At 45.9% G+C, this 20,907-nt stretch overlaps 1 protein-coding gene across 1 annotated transcript; it reads right to left on the bottom strand.

Annotated features, from left to right (window-relative positions):
* Positions 1-3,586: 3,586 nt before the first annotated feature.
* On the bottom strand, positions 3,587-4,078 carry LOC138926840 (uncharacterized). Its single transcript, XM_070282408.1, has one exon. It carries the CDS (start codon positions 4,076-4,078, stop codon positions 3,587-3,589), a length of 492 nt encoding a protein of 163 aa, XP_070138509.1.
* Positions 4,079-20,907: the final 16,829 nt, after the last annotated feature.

Below are 20,907 nucleotides of genomic sequence, written 5' to 3'. Positions count from 1 at the left end.
TTTTTTTAAATTCATTCAAATCGCTCCCTTAGATTTTCAGCAATCAATTCCCAAAAATTTCTGACCCTGATTGAATAATACTGGCCATTAGCAGCATCGCATATTCGTACGCTGCCCAACACGTCAGCGACTTTTAAGGAAACAAGTCCGGGAACCACTAGAAATGACCAAGAGGAAGAAGAACTCGGTGGTGTTTGAGAAGGCCCACTTCTATAATTCCATTCAGTACATACCTGAGAACTATCACGTTACCGATCCGCAACAAGAGGAGCAGAATAAGATCGAGCAGCTCAGGAGCAGCAACAGGATCAGAAGCAGGTTCCAGTTATTCTTCTTCTTATTCCGGACTTGTTTAGACTTGGCAGCGTAAAAATATGTGGCTGATAATGGCCAGTATTGGTCAATCAGGATCAGATATTTTCGGGATATAGTTAAATCGCGGCTTTTGGGTTGTCTATATGCTGTATGGTTAGTACTTATATTTAGGATTTAATTTACCAATTTTATAATTTTTAACATAGTCATTTTCAAAATTTTCCTATTCATTTTATAATTTTTTTAAATTTAAGAGTTCTTTATTATGTACATATAATTCTTTTCGCGATGTTTTGTTGTTGTTCTGCCCTAAGGATGTTCTGCCCTAAGGATGGAAATCGATTGGTCTTATCTTTGTAATAGAGTCGATAGTATTATTATAGCATACCATTGCTATAAATACTTTGTTTTGGATCGTATTATTGTTTTTCTCGTCTGCATTAAAAAGTCGGATATGCTCATTTAATGTCAAGTGTAGTCTCTCAACATCTGAGTTTCCTGTTTATTTATATAGTGTCGTAAAATGGATTTCTATATTATTATCTATAAGAAACTGATTTATGCAATTTTTATTGTAACGAACTGTTTTTCTGCTTCCGCTCACAGAGTTTCGCGGATCCGTTCCACCGAATTTATAGATTCGACGTGATTGCCCAAGCCCAGAAAATAATACAGATAGCTTAAGATTTCCACACTCTTTATTTCGAGATCTCTTTACAATACTAAAGGTTTTCCTTCTCTCTTCCTCGTTGCTTTTTCCGTTTCTGCCGGCTTCGTCGTCGGCGTCCTCTGCGGGTTGTTCAGGATACGCCGCCGCTACTCCATCGCCGATGGTACTCCTGTTGCCGCGCTGCTGGCGATTCCGCTACCCTCCGACATATTGCCTTGAAAACACCCCTTTGGGTCCACTACGACTGGTGAGAGGATTGGCAGTGATCTTTCGCGGGCCGAGATTAGGAGTTGGTTGCGGACTGTCGCCTCCGCTTCACCGGGACATTGTGCATATGCCCCAGTGCCAGGTTGGGGAGTGCCTATGCGTGTCGCCTTCGCTACACCGGGACACCGTGCATACGCTCCGGTGCCAGGTTTGGAAGTTGCCGTGTGACTGACCGTGCGTCGCGCTCCCGCTAGACCGGGACACCGTGCATACGCGACGGCGAACCCGAGTTTGTAGTGGCGGGGCTGTTTTTTGTAGTTGTCTCCCTTGTCCTGTACGTCTGGTGACTACCGGGCGTGTAATACCGAATCGGCCTCCTTGTTTCGCAGGACCACGCCTGTTGGTTGTGATTTCAGGAGTCGGTAAGGCATACGCCAGACTTATCGTTTCTTCACTTCCTTGCAAGGCTACCTGCCGTGTTCGGGAATGGCCCAACTCGATTTTCCCACCCTGGGTTTGTCTTGTGTCTCGTCCTTTACGTCTCGTGTACACCGGGCGTGCGATCCCGAGTCGGTCTATCCTTGTTTCGCAGGTCCACGCCTGTTGGTTGCGATTTCAGGAGTCGGTAAGGCGTACGCCAGACGTATCCTTTCCTCACTTCCTTGCAAGGCTACCTGCCGTGTTCGGGAATGGACCAACTCGAATACACGGCCCTGGGTTTTTCGAGGAAAGTCCAGCAATGGATCCTTTCCTTATTTGTCTACGCGTTTGGCTGTCGGACTCTCCAAAGGCGGTCCTTCAACTCAAACAAACCCGTATCCTTTTTAGAAACGCTCTAACACTTGAGTGGCGGACTCTCCACAGGCGGTCCTCCAACTCAATGCTACAAGCTTCCTAAAAAGACTCGTCCCGAGCCACTCCATTGGGCCTCCTTTTATACTGACTGGAGCCACCCACGCCCTTCGGAACACACGGTAACTGGCTTTCACATTTCCCCCAACCCCCCGTACTGATCATGGCGACATGCCGTTTGGCTGCCAGGTTGATGACCGGTGGGTGTCCCCCTTTTCCCACTTTCGCGCCTCCTCGCTCCTTCGTTTTTAATAGTTTTTTTTTTTGTTTCTTTCCTTTTTCTACCGTTGCAGAGGGTATTTTAATTTTGTCCAAAAGTGTGCAACGCAGTGAAGGAGACATCTCCGAACCTATAAAGTATATATATTCTTGATCAGGATCACCTCCTGAGTTGATATGAGCATTTCCGTCTGTCCGTCTGTCTGTCTGGCTGTTTCTTCGCGAACTAGTCTCTCAGTTTTAAAGCTTTCGACATGAAACTTTGCACACACACTTCTTTCCTTTGCACGAAGTATATAAGTCGGAACGACCGGGATCGGCCGACAATATCCAATAGCTGCCATATAACTGATTGATCGGAAATGGTATAATTTTGATGTTTTTAGAGTTAGAGTTAGAGAGTTCAAATTTGACATGAGAGCTATTTTTGGCCGGCCGACTATATCCTATAGCTACCATATAACTGAACGATCGGAAATGACCCAACTTTCGGTTTTTACCGAAAAAATTTCATAACGATCGGCCGACTATATCTTACAGCTGCCATATAACTGAACGATCGGAAATGTTTTTTGGTAGAAATACCAACTTCTGTATTTTTGAAGATAGAAGTTTGGGACTTTTTTTTAGACTTTACATTATAATAAATTGGGTTATATTATTATATTCTCATAAGGATCGGCCAACTATATCCGATGTTTGCGATATATATCCACTTTTAACTGCAAGGGTATATCAACTTCGGCTCCGCCCGAAGTAAGCTTTCCTTTCTTGTTTTTTTTTTTGTTTTATACCCTCCTCATTATTACTCGGATATTTTATTTTAAACTAAATAATTTTTTTTTTTTTTTATTGATAAGTTTTTTTTCTTGTTAATTCGTGTTTTTTTTATTTTTTAAACTTTTCTCGTTACTTTTACGCCGTTGGCACCTCCTTGTACCCGGAAGTACACCGCTCCTAACTGCGCCACCACGCACCATCATCCGGTTCTTCCGCGCCGTCTCTCCACTTCCGCCGCCACCTTCACGCTGAGCTCCGGCGGCCAGTCCGTCTCTGCAACCTCTTTGCCGCCTCCATGCGACGCCGACCGCAGTAACACCGGCCTCATCGGCCGCTTCTCCGGGCACGAGGACTGCCGGACCAGCGCCGGCCTCCTTGGTGTTGGCCATCATACCGTGGCGCTAGTTTTGCTCGATCTTGGCAATGGACCCACGAAGTCATCGCACACTGTTGCCCATGGCTCTTCCGGGACTTGTGTCAGCATTTTGCTGCCTGCATCTGGCACGGCTTATACTTTAAACAAGTTTCGCACCTCCTGACGTACTAACGGATGTCCCTTTGCATCCCTGGCCAGAAGTACCTGGCGGCCACTCTGGCTATCGTCTTCCTCACGCCTAGGTGTCCTGCCGCCGGTGCGTCATGGTTCTCTTTGAGGACCTGCTGCCTCGACTCCATGGGCACGCACAACTTCCATGACGCTACTTCCTCGCTTCCTGCTCTATGCGGGACGTGACGGTACATCAACCCGCCCTCTTCGACGTAATCCAAGAATTTTTGAGGGCTTGCCTTCATTTTTTTTTGCGCGCTTATCCACACGCATTCTTTGACTTCCAGATCTACGGTTCTTCTTAACTTCTCCAATACTGGCTGGCGAGATAGCGCGTCGGCGACCACGTAGTCATACTGCTGCAATTCGAACACCCACCTCGCTATTCTTCCATGTTGATGTTGTTGAGCCACTTCAGTGCCATATGGTCCGTGATTACGTCGAACTGATATTCCTCCAGGTAGGACCTCATTTGCCTGATCGCCCATACTATGGCTAAGCACTCCTTCTCCGTTGCCGAGTAATTCTTCTCAGCTCCAATTAACGTCCGACTGGCGTACGCGATCACTCTTTCGCGCTCCTCGGTGTCCTAGGTCAGGACCGCCCCGACGCCGTAGTCGCTGGCGTCCGTTTGCAATACAAATTTATTGTCGAAGTCTGGGCACACCAGCACTGGATCCTCGGCAAGCCGTGATTTTAGTGTCTCAAACGCCTCCTGGTGCTTGGGTGCCAACTCCCATTTTATTCCTTTCCGTAGCAGATCGTTCAGGGGCTTTGCGATTCCCGCGAAATCTGGGACGAATCGCCGATACCATGACGCCATCCCTATGAACTGGCGCACTCCCTTGACGTTTTTCGGGGTTTGCAGCTCTGTAATGGCAGCGACCTTCCCCGGATCCATGCCGATCCCTTGGCTCGTTATTTGGTGTCCCAAGTATAGCAGTTTCTGCCTGAAAAAATGACATTTTTCTCTTAGATTCGTCATGTGTTCTTCCTTGGTGCGTCCGATCACGATGATATCGTCCTGATATGCAAAGGCATGTGGAGCCATGTCCGGCCCTATGACCTGGTCAAGGACCCTTTAGAATGTTGCCGAGGCTGAGTGCAACCCGAAAGGCATAACTTTCCATTGGTACAGACCCTTCCCTAGAACGGTGAAGGCGGTGTACTTTCTGCTTCCTTCCTCTAGAGCAGTGGTGGGCAGACTCGTATTTTACATAGCACGCGTGTATAGGGTAGGAAATTCTGCCGCAGCCCTGCCGGTACACTGACAGTGTAAGCACTCTCAAATTTTTTTTAGAAGCTCTCTCATTTGCTCTCATTTTGATTCATTTGACAGCCCAAACTAATAATCAAAATTTTTCCACTTCGAAAAATTTTCTCAAAAATTGGGTTGGAAAAAGTTTTCTTCATGGAGAATATAGAAAGGGAAGCGTATTTTTTCATTTGTTTAGTGCCCATTCCAACTTTTGAATTTTTAAATTTTTTAACATGTGTGTGTAACAAATTTTTTAACATGTAACAAATTTTAAACATGTGTTTGTTTTGCCCACCACTGCTCTAGAGGGATCGGCCAATATCCGTCCTTCAAGTCGAGGTTGCTGAAGAATCTTGCCTCCCTCAGTTGCTCCAATACGAAATTTATTCGTGGCAGTGGTTACGCATCTTTTACTGATTTTGCGTTGATTTGCCGGAAGTCCACGCACATTCTCCATTGACCCGTCTTTTTCTTCACCATCACAATGGGTGAGCTATTTGCGCAATTCGAGGGCTCAATGCATCCCTTTTCCAACAGCTCCTCCAATTTTGCGTTTATTTCCCCCTGTATTTTGGGGTGTTGGGGGTAATATCGCTGTTTTATGGGAATTCATTGTGATCCTGTGCTGAGTTATGTTCGATCATCCTCTTTGGCCGGCGAACGCCGCTAGCTCTTTCTCGATAAACCTCTTATTGCGTTCGTCTTCCCATACCTCTGGACATCCGGCCACTGCTACGGACAGTCTGTCCTCCAGACAGCCGCCCCATCTCTCCCTTTTGGGTATGGTAACGCGGTGGCCTGCGCATGTCACTGTTGCGCCAAACTCGCTTAGGAAATCCCATCCCAGTACCAGACTGTCCTCTATGCCCGGCATCACCAGCAGGTTCAGGGTCTTTGTCCTGTTGCCGAAGCTTATTTAAGCCTGGAATGCGGCGCGTGTTTCCGTATGGCTTCCATTGGCTAACTTCACCCGTCTCCTTTTCGCGACGCGTTTCCCAGCTATTTCCGGGCTCTCTGCTAGTTTTTCTGACATAAAACTCGCCGTCGCTCCTGTATCCAGCATGGCTTTCACCTCCGTGCCCTCGACCTCGATGGTTGCCGTCAACTGCTGCTCTTCTCCGGATAGTCCTCCTATTAGTTTTGAGAGGCAGCACCGTGCGATCCCTGCTCTCCTCCCTGTTGCTGGGACCGCTGCGCATTTTCCGACCTCTGGCAGCATTCTGTGGTTCTTACTCCTGTCGCGCCGCACATCTTGCAGAACAACAACCTTGGGTTCCTGCATCCACTGGCCCAACGGCCCATTCCACCGCATCTGTTGCACGCTTGTGCTGGGTTCTCGACAGGACCCTGCCTTGGCCCTGCTGTTCACTGCTGATTAGGTTGTTGCGGAGCCGACCTATGCGGTTCCTCTCTTTGCCACCTTGGAGCCCATTGTGTGTTTTGGACGGTCTGGTGGTGGAACTCGTCCCGCTGCCTGGGTTCATTGGTCCCTCTGGTACCTTGCCGCTTCACTATGCTGCGGTTCTTCTCTCTGCCACCTCTCGTTTACGGCCGGCTGACTGTCGCTCCACCTTTGTTCCGTGGCGACTTGCCTGTTAAATGCCTCTTTCTCCTGCGCTAATTCCTCAAACTCCTCTGCCAGGCCCATCACCTCCTCTAAAGACGCGCAGGCGTATGGCCTTATGAACATCTTCATCCTTGGCATGCAGCTTTCGACGAGCCTCTCGATTACTTCTTTCGTGGTTTTTCCTAATGGTTTCATTTGTGACGAAAGGTCCACCATGTACTCTTTGAAGGGCTCTCCACGTCGCTGCTTCCGTTAACGAACTGGTCCGCCAACTTTTCGAAGTATCCTTTCGGCAGGTTCAAGCTTGCCTTGCCAAAGGCGGTCCTTCAACTCAAACAAAACCGTATCCTTTTTAGAAACGCTCTAATTTTGAATGAGGGACTCTCCACAGGCGGTCCTCGAATTCAACACTAGAAGCTTCCTAAAAAGACTCGTTCCGAGCCGCTTCAATGGACCTCCTTTTATACTGACTGGAGCGCCCGTTAATCCTCCTGGATGCTGCTCCTGCCGTTAATCCTACTTCCAGAATCACGCCACTCTCCCGTTGGCGTGTCGCCGTTCCACAGTGGTTAGGCTTGTATTGAGCCGTATGATATATTGACTATATCATACAGCTGTCATAGCAAAAATTGTAAACAGAAATAAGTACCAGTTTCAAGTAATATTCAAATACTTTAATAATAATACACTTTTGTAAACAAATTAGATGCCATATCAAATAAAATAAAAAAAACATAAAATAAATAAAAAACAAGAAAGGAAAGCTAACTTCGGGCGGAGCCGAAGTTTATATACCCTTGCAGTTAAAACCGGATATATATCGCAAACATCGGATATAGTTGGCCGATCCTTATGGGAATAGGAATATATAATCCAATTTATTACAATACAAAATCTAAAAAAAGTCCCAAACTTCTATCTTCAAAAATACGAAAGTTGATATTTCTACCAAATACCATTTCCGATCGTTCAGTTATATGGCAGCTATGGGATATAGTCGGCCGATCCTAATGAAATTTGGTAGGTTGGATCAACTGACCAAGAATTAAATCTGTACTAAGTTCCAGCTTTCTATCTTCAAAAACACGAAAGTTGGGTCATTTCCGATCGTTCAGTTATATGGCAGCTATAGGATATAGTCGGCCGATCCTTATGAAATTTGGCATGTCATATTATTTTGCCAAAAATAGCTCTCATATCAAATTTGAACTCTCTAACTCTAAAAACATGGTATAAAGTTATACCATTTCCGATCAATCAGTTATATGGCAGCTATAGGATATAGTCGGCCGATCCGTTCCGACTTATATACTGCGTGCAAAGGAAAGAAGGGTGTGTGCAAAGTTTCAAGTCGATAGCTTTAAAACTGAGAGACTAGTTCGCGTAGAAACAGACAGACGGACAGACGGACAGACGGACAGACGGACATGCTCATATCAACTCAGGAGGTGATCCTGATCAAGAATATATATACTTTATAGGGTCGGAGATGTCTCCTTCACTGCGTTGCACACTTTTGGACAAAATTATAATACCCTCTGCAAGGGTATAAAAACAAAGAAAACATAATAGTTAATCAAATTCTTCTAACAAATCTAAAGTTGATTTCTTTAAATTGGACTTAAATTTGCCAGGTAATTTCCTTAGTCCTGTAATAAATGGATCAGAAGACAAAAGTAGTCTAATAATCAATAGGATTAATATTGCATAATTGCAGTTTTCTTCCAATTCTTAGCAATTCTTTTGCATAAGCAATCAATTCGTTTTGGTAGTTGGCTTAGCTCGGGAATGTAACCATTGTTTTCAATTTGCTCTTCCATAACTTCAATATTTTTTTTTAATCTTCCAGCGTTGGAATAAATCCTTCCTAAATAAATTTTGAGAAATAAATTTTTATAAAACAAAAATTAATAATTAATAATAATTTATTATTTTTAAGTTTTCATTGCATGCAAAGTATTATCTGTAACATTCCTGGAAATTCACGTACAAATTAACGTCTTCTCAATAAATGGCTAGGCCTATATCTGGAAAGATTTCTTGCATTAATTATAAAATATTAGATTTATTTCCGTTTGTTTGCATAATGTGTCTTTATTTTTCTTTATACAAGATTTTGTTAGATCGCAATTCCTTTTGCGATTCTTTTAGTACTACTTGAGACTTATACATATATGTTTAAAGCGTTATTTTTTATATAGTTTAAATTATCGGAGAATACTGCAGCACTATTTTCCTCGACGTATCTCAAGCTTTCGACCGAGTTTGGACTCATGCACAAAATTAAAACGTTTTTGCCAACATACACCCACAAGCTACTGGAATCATACCTCTACAATAGGGTATTCGGAGTGAGATGCAACGCAGCTACTTTCGGCGACTTCATCATCGAAGCTGGAGTTCCACAAGGAAGCGCACTCGGCTCGTGTCTATATATTTTGTATACTGCGGATATTTCTAGGAGCGCACAACTGACAACGTCAACGTTCGACTCCAGATCCCAACGCAGGCAACAACCCAACTGGCTAATCATCTTATAATAGTGGAAAGGTGGCTGTCCGACTGGCGCATTAAAATAAACCAAGAAAAGAGTAAACATATAACGTTTACTCTTAAGGGGTTATATACAGTTGTACCACGCAAGAATATGGAATTTTAACGATTTTTTTTTGACACCATAAAAAATATTTATGAAAAATGTTTTACCGACGTTGTTTAGTACATGTTTCTGAGTACCTAATTAAATTTTTTCATAAAAAAATATTACATAACAAAAATGTTATAGCCGAATTCCCGAATCGTCTTTTTTCGATGGTGTCTTACGGTGGACAGGATTTTCTCAAAAACGGTTCATCCGAAATCCAAAATTCAAAAAAGTTTAGTTAGTATATTTTATTGTCTAGTCCGTGAACGAGGGATTTTTAAAAATTTTGATTAAAAAACAAGAAAGGAAAGCTAACTTCGGGCGGAGCCGAAGTTTATATACCCTTGCAGCTAAAACCGGATATATATCGCAAACATCGGATATAGTTGGCCGATCCTTATGAAATTTGGTAGGATGGATCAAAATTTAATCTGTATTAAATTTCAGCTTTCTATCTTCAAAAAAACGAAAGTTGGGTCATTTCCGATCGTTCAGTTATATGGCAGCTATAGGATATAGTCGGCCGATCCTTATGAAATTTGGCATGTCGTAATGTTTTGCCAAAAATAGCACTCATGTCAAATTTGAACTCTCTAACTCTAAAAACACCAAAGTTATACCATTTCCGATCAATCAGTTATATGGCAGCTATAGGATATAGTCGGCCGATCCCGCCCGTTCCGACTTATATACTGCGTGCAAAGGAAAGAAGGGTGTGTGCAAAGTTTCAAGACGATAGCTTTAAAACTGAGAGACTAGTTTGCGTAGAAACAGACAGACGGACAGACGGACAGACGGACATGCTCATATCAACTCAGGAGGTGATCCTGATCAAGAATATATATACTTTATAGGGTCGGAGATGTCTCCTTCACTGCGTTGCACACTTTTGGACAAAATTATAATACCCTCTGCAAGGGTATAAAAAATGGCGACGTTTTTAACAAAAAATGTACTTTTTCAAGGTATGAGATTTTCGTTTTTTGTGCTTTAAAAAATGAGTTTTCAAAAAAATGGAAAATCCCTCGTTCACGGACTAGCTAATATCATAATAAATAAGTGGTCAAAATTTGGTGTTGATCGGATTAGTAGTTTTTTAGTAATCGTGTCCACCGCAAAGGTAATTTCCAAAAAAAAAGATTCTGAGATAATCGCGTTTAAAGTTTCAAGTTTGTTCAAGTTTTATATGCAGATAGTGCGCTATAAATAGCTACAGCTTCGGTTCTAATGCTCCGATCATTATGAATTTTTGTGAGAGTATTCCCAATAGAATATACTTTAAGAATATGCAATAAAAAAAAATCGTTTTTTTCATATATCACAACTGTATATAACCCCTTAATAGACAAACATGCCCTCCGCTTTCACTAAACGGTATGCAGATCCCTCAGGCTAACGAAGTAACGTACCTTGGCGTCCACCTTGATAGACGACTTACCTGGCGTAAGCACATCGAATGCAAGGAGATGCACCTAAAACTGAAAGCCAGCAGCCTCTACTGGATCATAAACTCACGATCGACACTGTGCCTGGACTACAATACTACTGTACAGCTGTGGGTGAATACGAGCAGCAGCACCATAGACATCATACAGCGCGTACAATCAAAAATCTTGAGAACTATCACTGGGGCACCTTGGGATCTGGGCATCCTCACAGTGAAAGACGAAATCCAGAAGCAAAAAGAGTCATACAAAGAAAAACTGTCTTCGCACCCATATTTTCTCGCTCGGGGATTGACTCAGGAGCCTCAATCGAGTATGCTGGTCGATGGTGAGAAATTTCCAATTACATTTTATGCGGGAGCTGAGTACTTATTACTTATAAGTTATCATGAGTAAGTTATCATGCCCAGTAACTCACCATTTGCAAGTCCTACATTATTAAAATAGTAAAGATAAAAAAAGGGTCAGCAAGCCTTTGCGTTGATTACAGAAAATTAAATAAAAATACCTTAGCTAATCCGAAAACATCAGATTAAATAGCTAGACTTAGGGGATCTAACTATTTCACTTCTCTTGACATGGCTAGCGGGTATTACCAGATTTTAATGCACCTTGAATTAATCGTATATACTGCTTTTGTTACCCCTGATAGACGGTGTCAATTTCGTGCAATGTCTTTTGGATTAAAAAATTTAGCTTTAGTGCTTTAGAGAGCTGTATTAAAGGTACTCGGCAGTCTTAATCATTCGTTTGCTTATGGGGTTGGTATATTAATTATTTCAGAAACATGGACGAAGCGTATGAACGTTTGAAACTTGTATTAGACGTTTTAGTGAAGGCAGGATTCTCTTTTAACATTTCAAAGTGCGCTACCTGAGCCATAAGATACAAGCGGGGGAGATACGTCCAAATTCTAACAAAATATCATCAGTAGTGGCGTTGCCTCCACCAAAGTCAGTTGCTTCTCTAAGATAGTTCATTTGGTTAGCGTCATATTTTTATCAATTCATTCCGAGGTTTTCTTAAATGATGAAGCCCTTATATTTTCTCACATCTGAAATCATAAATGTATTAACATACATATATGCATGTTTTGATTATTTTTGATCTTCAATTTCCCATAGAACTGCATACCGACGCCAGCTCTATCGGGTATGGTGCCATCCTTTTGCACCGCTTAAACTATAAGCCTTATGTGGTTGACTACTTTAACAGAGCAACTAGCCCCTGTGAGTCCAGATATACATCATAAGAATTAGAAACGTTGGCTGTCGAGAATGCTGTAAAACATTTTCGTCACAATTTGCATGAGAGCATGTTCGTAATTTTTACTGACTGTAACTCAATCAAATCTTCTCGAAATAAAGTCGAAAAAGTTAAGAAATTCTTTTGTATGATTTCTATGCGGTCCTGATGTACTCCATGTTGAGAAATTCAGACACATGAACCGTACTCCAGTATCGGACGGACCAAAAAAATGAATAATGTTTTAGTTATGTAAAGGTCATTAAATTCTTTTGACCACCTTTTAATAAAACCAAGGACTCCTTTAGCCTTATTAACTAATGAGGAAACTATTGAGGTCGGCAAATTTAAGTTTAATGTCTTATTAGACATTATTAGACGTCCTATTGGACGCCGATATCATTAACCTGAGTTATTTTCTCTAACTGGACTGATCCCTGACCACCAGTTTGGCTTCAGGCGACGACACGGTACGCCAGAGCAGTGCCATCGGGTAGTGCAGTGCATCCTGGGCGCGTTTGAAACCAAGAAATACTGCATGGCCGTCATGCTGGACGTGAAGCAGGCGTTTGACCGAGTCTGGCATGCCGGCTGTTCTATATAAATTAAAGACTGGCCTACCCCGACCATACTTCCAGTTCCTAAAGTCGTTCTTGGAAGACCGTAAATTTGCTGTTAGATGTGTTGAGGCCATCTCCGGTATAAGAGAAGCAGCGTTCTTGGCCCGTTGATGTACAATGCTTACACGGCCGACCTCCCTGTTCTTCAGAGGCCTGACCTGCTCGCAGCAACCTATGCAGACGACACCGCCTTCCTTTCCACCGCCGATAGCGCATTGGGGGCAGCCGAAACGATGCAATTGCAGCTTGACTTGCTCAGCTACTGGCAAAAGCGATGGAACATTGCCGTCAATAATGAGAAGTCCACTGCCTCCACATTTTCTCTCTGCAAAGGCAACTGCCCTCCAGTTAACCTTAACGGCTCTCCAATTCCACAGGTAGACAATCCCAAGTACCTGGGATTCACCCTAGACAGGAGGCTCACCTGGAAGCCCCATCTGATTAAGAAGAGGAAACAGGCTAATCAAAGACTTCGATTCTTCTACTGGCTTATGGGTAGGAGATCGAAGCTGAGAACTTCCACCAAACTCCTCATTTACAAGGCAATAATACGCCCAATCTGGACGTACGGCATACAGCTCTGGGGCACTGCGAGCAAGACGAATGTCCGAACTATACAAGCTTTCGATAATAGAGCCCTTCGAATCGCCACTGAGGCCCACGTCTATCATGACAATCGCACCATCCACGAGGTTCTCAATTTCCCTTGGGTCAAGGACGAGATACAAAGAAGCAGCGCACGTTACATGCAGAGGCTTCATAATCACCCGAACCGGTTGGCCAGCTCCCTGCTGGACAACAGCGAGCAGCCCAGAAGACTAAAAAGGACACACCCGCTGGACCTCCCCTTACTACTCTAATTTATTTCTACCATATTAATATCTAAAATTATCTATAAGTGAAGTTTATTTAATAACATGGTTGAAGCATAATGGTTGTCCCTAATGGACAGTTTTAAATAAACGGTACCCTGCTATTACAAAAAAAAAAAAAAAATTGTTCTCTAAGGTAATCCCATAAAGAGTATACGTATCCTGCAGAGGGCAAGAACGATAAAAAGACATTAGCTTCCATTTTGATCCATTAAGTAATGAGTTTTTACAAACAGTTGAATTCGAAATTGAATACAGAGATGATAAACGTATGGCACATGTTATCTATCTAGGAACTCGGTGTGTATAAAGAATAAGTCGCTGCCAATTAAAATAGAAGAAAAATAAATTGACTTAACAGAAATATCGGAGTACTGGATACTGGCGAAACAACAACAGGATTCAGAAATATCAAAAATTTTAAATAATTTACCATTGAAATTAGTTGCCATTTGTGTAGGGGGGCGTTGGTTTCGCAAAAGTTTCCAGAAATGGGGATGAAATTAAAAGTCGGGGGCGTCTTCAATAATTTAAAAAAGAAGCGCGTTCAGCTTTATTGGCTGCGTACATCGAATTAAACTTAAAAACTAGTACAAAAAGAGACGATCGACGACAACCAACGAGCGAGAGAGAGGGCACAGAGGGGCGAGTGTGGATGCGCTCTTCAGCGCGGGTGCGCTCTTCAGCTGAGCGGCACAACGGCCCCTCACCTAAACATTCTCCCCCCCTTGCAATCGCTCGGGTTGCAACAGATCCCTCGTCGCTAGCTATGCGTCACTGCAGCTGGAGGGCGTACACGGGTCGATGAAGGCCCCCGTGTCGAAAATCCGGGTCCCGATGTTGACGCTGTTCCGTCTCAGCAGCGACGATAGGGTGGGCGCAGCGAGCGCGTCCTGCGGGGGCCCTCGAGGAGAGGCGGAAAGTTGCCTAGGCGCGGATGACGCGGGCGGAAGAGCGGTGGACGGCACCCGATGAGTGGCGGACGAAAGCAGTGGAGCGCTTGACGACTGCCAGCCAGTGGCGGAAGAATGCCGAGGAGTTGCCGACGAGCGCCGGGAAGTCGATGGCCGTGGATCGGCTTGTGAGTGCCGGAAAATGGCGGACGCAGGGCGAGAAGCACCCGAACCGCGCCGGGAGTTGGCGGATGACGGCCGACGAAAGAGCGAGACACCCCGTGTACTGTCTCCCGTGGGCGGTGACCGGTGCTCCTTGGTCCCGGGGTGCAGCAGCGTGTGGTGATCCTGACCACACGTCTTACAGCCGTCCCCACGCCGACAGAATCCGTCGGAGTGCTCGTGGGCCAGGCAGCTCGAGCAATAGCGGTTCACGAGAACCGCTCGGAGCCGCTCCTCGGCACTAAGGCATAGGAAGCGCCGACACTTCTTCAACGGATGGATCCCATTGCAGACTCGGCATCGGTAGGATAGTGTACCTCGAGTACATCTGCTCTCCAGTGACGGGGCGTTGCGTACGCGTGGCGACATCGTGCTGAATATGACCTTGGAATCTAGAATTAGGCCCGGATCAGTCGGATCATCAGCTGATTGCCACCGTGCAGCGTGATGCGATGTGTAAATCGAAGAAGGGGTCGTAACAGAATTATTCTCGCATCCTGAATCGAAACCCTGAACCAGTGAGTCACCGAGGCTGCGGGCAACTCGTGCGGAAAAAACAGACACGCTGCGGGGGTTGGCTGGAGATAATGGGCCAGCACCCATCCGAAAATGGTCTCCTGACCGAGAAGCGACCCGCAGATGTTAGCCTTGGAATTACCGAGGAGAATGGACGGAAGAATGTCAGCTCCTAATAACACATCGACTTGGGAGTTCTCAAAGAAGTTGGGGTCCGCCAGGGTAATATTGGGCAGCCCCTTGAGACGATCTCGCGAAATCGGATATGATGGCAGATTTCCTGCCAACTGCGGAAGAACGTAAGCCGCAGTCTCTAATTGTAGCCCGGGTCTTGACGGCGACCGAATAGAGAAATGGCACAATTTAGTAGACTGCGCGGAAATGGTTTGATTAAGGCCGGAAACTTGGGCTTGAATCGTCTTGAAGGGAGGCTTGACGAGGTTGAACAGTCGTTCCGTTATGAACGTCGCTTCGGAGCCTGAGTCTATCAGTGCTCGTGCTTGGACGGTGCACCCCAAATGGCACACGTTGATAAGGACCGTGCCCAGTAGGACGGCTCCTGACCCGGAAGCGAAACACACCTGCACATTCGACTGATCCTCGGAGCCGTTAGTTGACGTAGGCGGACTTGGAGCGGTAAGCTGCGTAGGCGGACTTGGAGCGGTTGCGAATGGATTGCCGCGGTGCAAGAGGGTGTGGTGTCTGCTGTGGCATGTGGAGCAGGTATGGGCACTCGTGCAGTCTCGCTGCTGGTGCCCCCGGGCAAAACAATTTAAACATAACTGCTTCCTCCTTATGTAGTCAGAGCGCCCATTTACATCCATTTCTAGGAAACGCGGACATAAGCGAATGGGGTGGTCCTCCCTCGAACAGAGATCGCAGCCCTTTTGGCCCGGAACCACTCGAGTCTCGTATGAAGTGAGCCTCCGAGCGGGGGCAATAGGAATTCCCGACCTTGGCGGAAGTTGCACGGAGCCACTAGGCCTGACGTCGTCGATGGCCTCCAGAGTGCGATGGCGCTCTGTCAGGAAGTTATCTAATTCCTTCCATGTTGGATTCTCGGCCTTATTATCTACGGATTGCTCCCACATAGAAAGTGTGACCTTGGGGAGCTTTGACGAAATCATAAATACCAGGAGACAGTCCCAAGCCTCAACATTAACGGAGGGCATTTCTAGCGCTGTTAAACAACTCTGAATGGTAGCTTGCAGCTCCTTCAGCGCGACCCCGGACTCTTGAGAAATAGCCTAGATGTTGAAAAGGATCTTCAACTGGCTGTTGACCAATAGCCGCCGGTTCTTAAAGCGGTCTGTGAGGCTTTGCCATGCGGCGACAAACCCCTCATGGGTAAGCGGAGCCTTAGAAACAATGGCGTGGGCGTTACCACTTGTTTTGGACAATAAGTGGAACAACTTCTCTACCGGGGTGAGCCGCGAGTTTTGGATGTAAATGGCCGTAAACAAGTCTCTGAAGGTGGGCCACCGAAGATAATCACCCGCGAAGACCTCGGTATCCACCGGAGGTAACCGGCAGCCTGTAGGCGCGGGCGTGTGGACATTGACGGGAGCCTGAGTGGACTGGGAAGCAATTTTCTCCCGAAGCTGGGCAATACATCTCGAATAGACGGAGTAACAGTAGCTGTACTTCGCTTCCAGCACTGTCGAGGCGGCCGCATTGTCGTCGGACACGGCTAGCAAATCGGAGCAGCTCTCATAGCTCTTCTCCACCTTCTCCCATAGTGCCTGAATTTGGTCCCGATGAACTTCGCACATGTATTGGGAGCCTATTTCCGTTTCTGGGGCGCTCGGAGTACTTATGTTAGCCTCAAATTGGATAATTCGATCTGTTGTGGCGATGAACTTTTTCAACGCCACTTCGACCGCACTTGGAGCCATTTTTGCAACGGAGTGAGTCTGCCTCTGTGAAGGACCGGGGGTTGTATTGACGGATTCGTCACTCCTTGCCCTTGGACTGGCACTGGTAGCCTTAGGCTTCAAAAGAGGCGTCCGCGGAGATGCGGATTGAGATCTGTCCAAACGGATGGCTGGGATCGAACGCGGATTTTTGTCGTCTCCCGTGGGCATTCTCAGAGTCCAATTCGCTGGTCAGCGCTTGTCGACTGACTCGCGCAACAGGGGCCCCGTACGAAGTGGTGGCCGGTCGCACTAATGTGATGAGAACGGTGAGATCGCGGATGAAAGGCAATTACAAGGAGCAAGTGCGAACTAGTGGCGCCGATGTGGAAAGGAAAGTCGTGTGCGGCACAATTCGAATGTGGAAAGAAAAACTTCAGGCACCAGAAAAAACCCAAAAGGAGACGAGGTTTGTTCGGATTGTAGGCGGATGTTGCCTGATGCGGAGTAGAAGCAGAGTTGGAGGCACGAAAAATGGAAAAAGTACCGGAAAATTCGTGCTTGTTCGGAAAAAAATGATGACGTATGTATAGTATGTATATTTCGACTTGTGTGGTTCGTACTGAATTTAATATATACTGAGATATTAAATTCTTAACTATTTTCGAATTTGCGGAGCCGGAAGGTGGACTTAACTTTGGCTTGAATTTAACACACAAAAATATAAATAATTAATTTTTGGCTAACTGTCGGATTTAAATATGATGGAGCCAGAAGGGTGGAGTTGAAAATCTTAATTTTTAATCAATTGAGGTTAATTATCACGAAGCTGGAACGGTGGAATTGAAACCTAAATATTTAATTAATTGAATTTAATTAACACGAAGCTGGGGAGATGGAATTAAAAAACCGCGGCTCTATTCGGACAGAAGGTGGATAATTAAATTAATTAATTTCAATTTTCCGATAATTAAATCTTCGACTTTAATTATTGAGTGGCCGGAAAGGTGAATTAAAAAACCTGGCCCTTTGCTCGAACGGAAAATAAGAATTAAATAAATTTTCGTAGTTATAATTATAAATACATAAATTTATAATTAATTGATTTTTTAATCTATTTCGTTATGCAGCCGGTTATGCCGTCGGCACCCTGTACGTACCTCAAAGAAAAATAAACAGAACCGAAAAACACAACACGGCTAGGTCGAGAATTTAAGCGACACAATCACGGATTTTTAGTGAAATGGCGGTTTATAATTGTTGGTTTTAGAAAATGTAAATTTTTTTTTTTAATTTTATCGGCTATATATTTCCTGAAATTGGAGGCAGAAAATATTTGGAAATTATATGGACATGCATGCAAGTAGGGCAAGGGCATGTGGGGCATATGATGGTACAGTAGAGCTTCCATAAGTGGACTGTATATGTTAAATTTTATCGGTTATATATTTCCTGGAATTGAAGGCAGAAAATATATGGACATGCATGCAGGTACGGATATATGTAAGGGCATGTGGGCATATGTTGGCACAGTGGAGCTTTGATAAGTGGACTGTATAATTGGGGGAACAGAAAAGTTATGTGGTGTAAAAAATGACACTGATTGAGGAAGATAAAAACAAATATTACGACAGCGGCGGACTGTTCGGTGAATTTGGAAATTCCGGAACTAATTCACACCGGTGGCCAATATTAATTATGCCTTCTTTTTGTCACCTTACAATTTCACTGTCCCTTGCGAATTTTTCGCGGATTAATTACACCAAAAAAATATGTATGTGCGTATGTATGTATTCGGATGCACATATGCCTCGACCGTTGGCAAGCGAATGAATAACGGAGAGGCCGAAAAGGGCGAGGAATATGGGCAGCACACAAAACGGAGACGGATAGAAAAATTTGCCGAATTTTAAGATAATTATAGATTAAAAACCTCAACCTGCCGTTGTGTCGGAAAACTCGGACTTGGAGTTGACACGGAGGGAAAAACAATCTTGCAGCAGTGTGAACGAAATTTAATGTTCGGATCACTGCTGAAGACCGGCAGAGAGATGGGGACGGAAAAATGTATTTATCTTTTGGCGGAACAATGCCGAGAACTGCTGGTAGAAGAAAATCCAGTAATTATCCGGCTCGAAGGACCAAAATGTTTAGGGGGGCGTTGGTTCCGCAAAAGTTTCCAGAAATGGGGATGAAATTAAAAGTCGGGGCCGTCTTCAATAATTTACAAAAGAAGCGCGTTCAGCTTTATTGGCTGCGTACATCGAATTAAACTTAAAAACTAGTACAAAAAGAGACGATCGACGACAACCAACGAGCGAGAGAGAGGGCACAGAGGGGCGAGTGTGGATGCGCTCTTCAGCGCGGGTGCGCTCTTCAGCTGAGCGGCACAACGGCCCCTCACCTAAACATTCTCCCCCCCTTATAATCGCTCGGGTTGCAACAGATCCCTCGTCGCTAGCTATGCGTCACTGCAGCTAGAGGGCGTACACGGGTCGATGAAGGCCCCCGTGTCGAAAATCCGGGTCCCGATGTTGACGCTGTTCCGTCTCAGCAGCGACGATAGGGTGGGCGCAGCGAGCGCGTCCTGCGGGGGCCCTCGAGGAGAGGCGGAAAGTTGCCTAGGCGCGGATGACGCGGGCGGAAGAGCGGTGGACGGCACCCGATGAGTGGCGGACGAAAGCAGTGGAGCGCTTGACGACTGCCAGCCAGTGGCGGAAGAATGCCGAGGAGTTGCCGACGAGCGCCGGGAAGTCGATGGCCGTGGATCGGCTTGTGAGTGCCGGAAAATGGCGGACGCAGGGCGAGAAGCACCCGAACCGCGCCGGGAGTTGGCGGATGACGGCCGACGAAAGAGCGAGACACCCCGTGTACTGTCTCCCGTGGGCGGTGACCGGTGCTCCTTGGTCCCGGGGTGCAGCAGCGTGTGGTGATCCTGACCACACGTCTTACAGCCGTCCCCACGCCGACAGAATCCGTCGGAGTGCTCGTGGGCCAGGCAGCTCGAGCAATAGCGGTTCACGAGAACCGCTCGGAGCCGCTCCTCGGCACTAAGGCGTAGGAAGCGCCGACACTTCTTCAACGGATGGATCCCATTGCAGACTCGGCATCGGTAGGATAGTGTACCTCGAGTACATCTGCTCTCCAGTGACGGGGCGTTGCGTACGCGTGGCGACATCGTGCTGAATATGACCTTGGAATCTAGAATTAGGCCCGGATCAGTCGGATCATCAGCTGATTGCCACCGTGCAGCGTGATGCGATGTGTAAATCGAAGAAGGGGTCGTAACAGAATTATTCTCGCATCCTGAATCGAAACCCTGAACCAGTGAGTCACCGAGGCTGCGGGCAACTCGTGCGGAAAAAACAGACACGCTGCGGGGGTTGGCTGGAGATAATGGGCCAGCACCCATCCGAAAATGGTCTCCTGACCGAGAAGCGACCCGCAGATGTTAGCCTTGGAATTACCGAGGAGAATGGACGGAAGAATGTCAGCTCCTAATAACACATCGACTTGGGAGTTCTCAAAGAAGTTGGGGTCCGCCAGGGTAATATTGGGCAGCCCCTTGAGACGATCTCGCGAAATCGGATATGATGGCAGATTTCCTGCCAACTGCGGAAGAACGTAAGCCGCAGTCTCTAATTGTAGCCCGGGTCTTGACGGCGACCGAATAGAGAAATGGCACAATTTAGTAGACTGCGCGGAAATGGTTTGATTAAGGCCGGAAACTTGGGCTTGAATCGTCTTGAAGGGAGGCTTGACGAGGTTGAACAGTCGTTCCGTTATGAACGTCGCTTCGGAGCCTGAGTCTATCAGTGCTCGTGCTTGGACGGTGCACCCCAAATGGCACACGTTGATAAGGGCCGTGCCCAGTAGGACGGCTCCTGACCCGGAAGCGAAACACACCTGCACATTCGACTGATCCTCGGAGCCGTTAGTTGACGTAGGCGGACTTGGAGCGGTAAGCTGCGTAGGCGGACTTGGAGCGGTTGCGAATGGATTGCCGCGGTGCAAGAGGGTGTGCTGTCTGCTGTGGCATGTGGAGCAGGTATGGGCACTCGTGCAGTCTCGCTGCTGGTGCCCCCGGGCAAAACAGTTTAAACATAACTGCTTCCTCCTTATGTAGTCAGAGCGCCCATTTACATCCATTTCTAGGAAACGCGGACATAAGCGAATGGGGTG

Source organism: Drosophila bipectinata, chromosome 4 (genome assembly GCF_030179905.1).
Source record: "Drosophila bipectinata strain 14024-0381.07 chromosome 4, DbipHiC1v2, whole genome shotgun sequence".
In the NCBI taxonomy this organism is placed as follows: Eukaryota; Metazoa; Arthropoda; class Insecta; order Diptera; family Drosophilidae; genus Drosophila; species Drosophila bipectinata.
The sequence above is the reverse complement of the archived record's forward strand: the minus strand, read 5'-3'. Positions and strand labels throughout refer to the sequence as shown.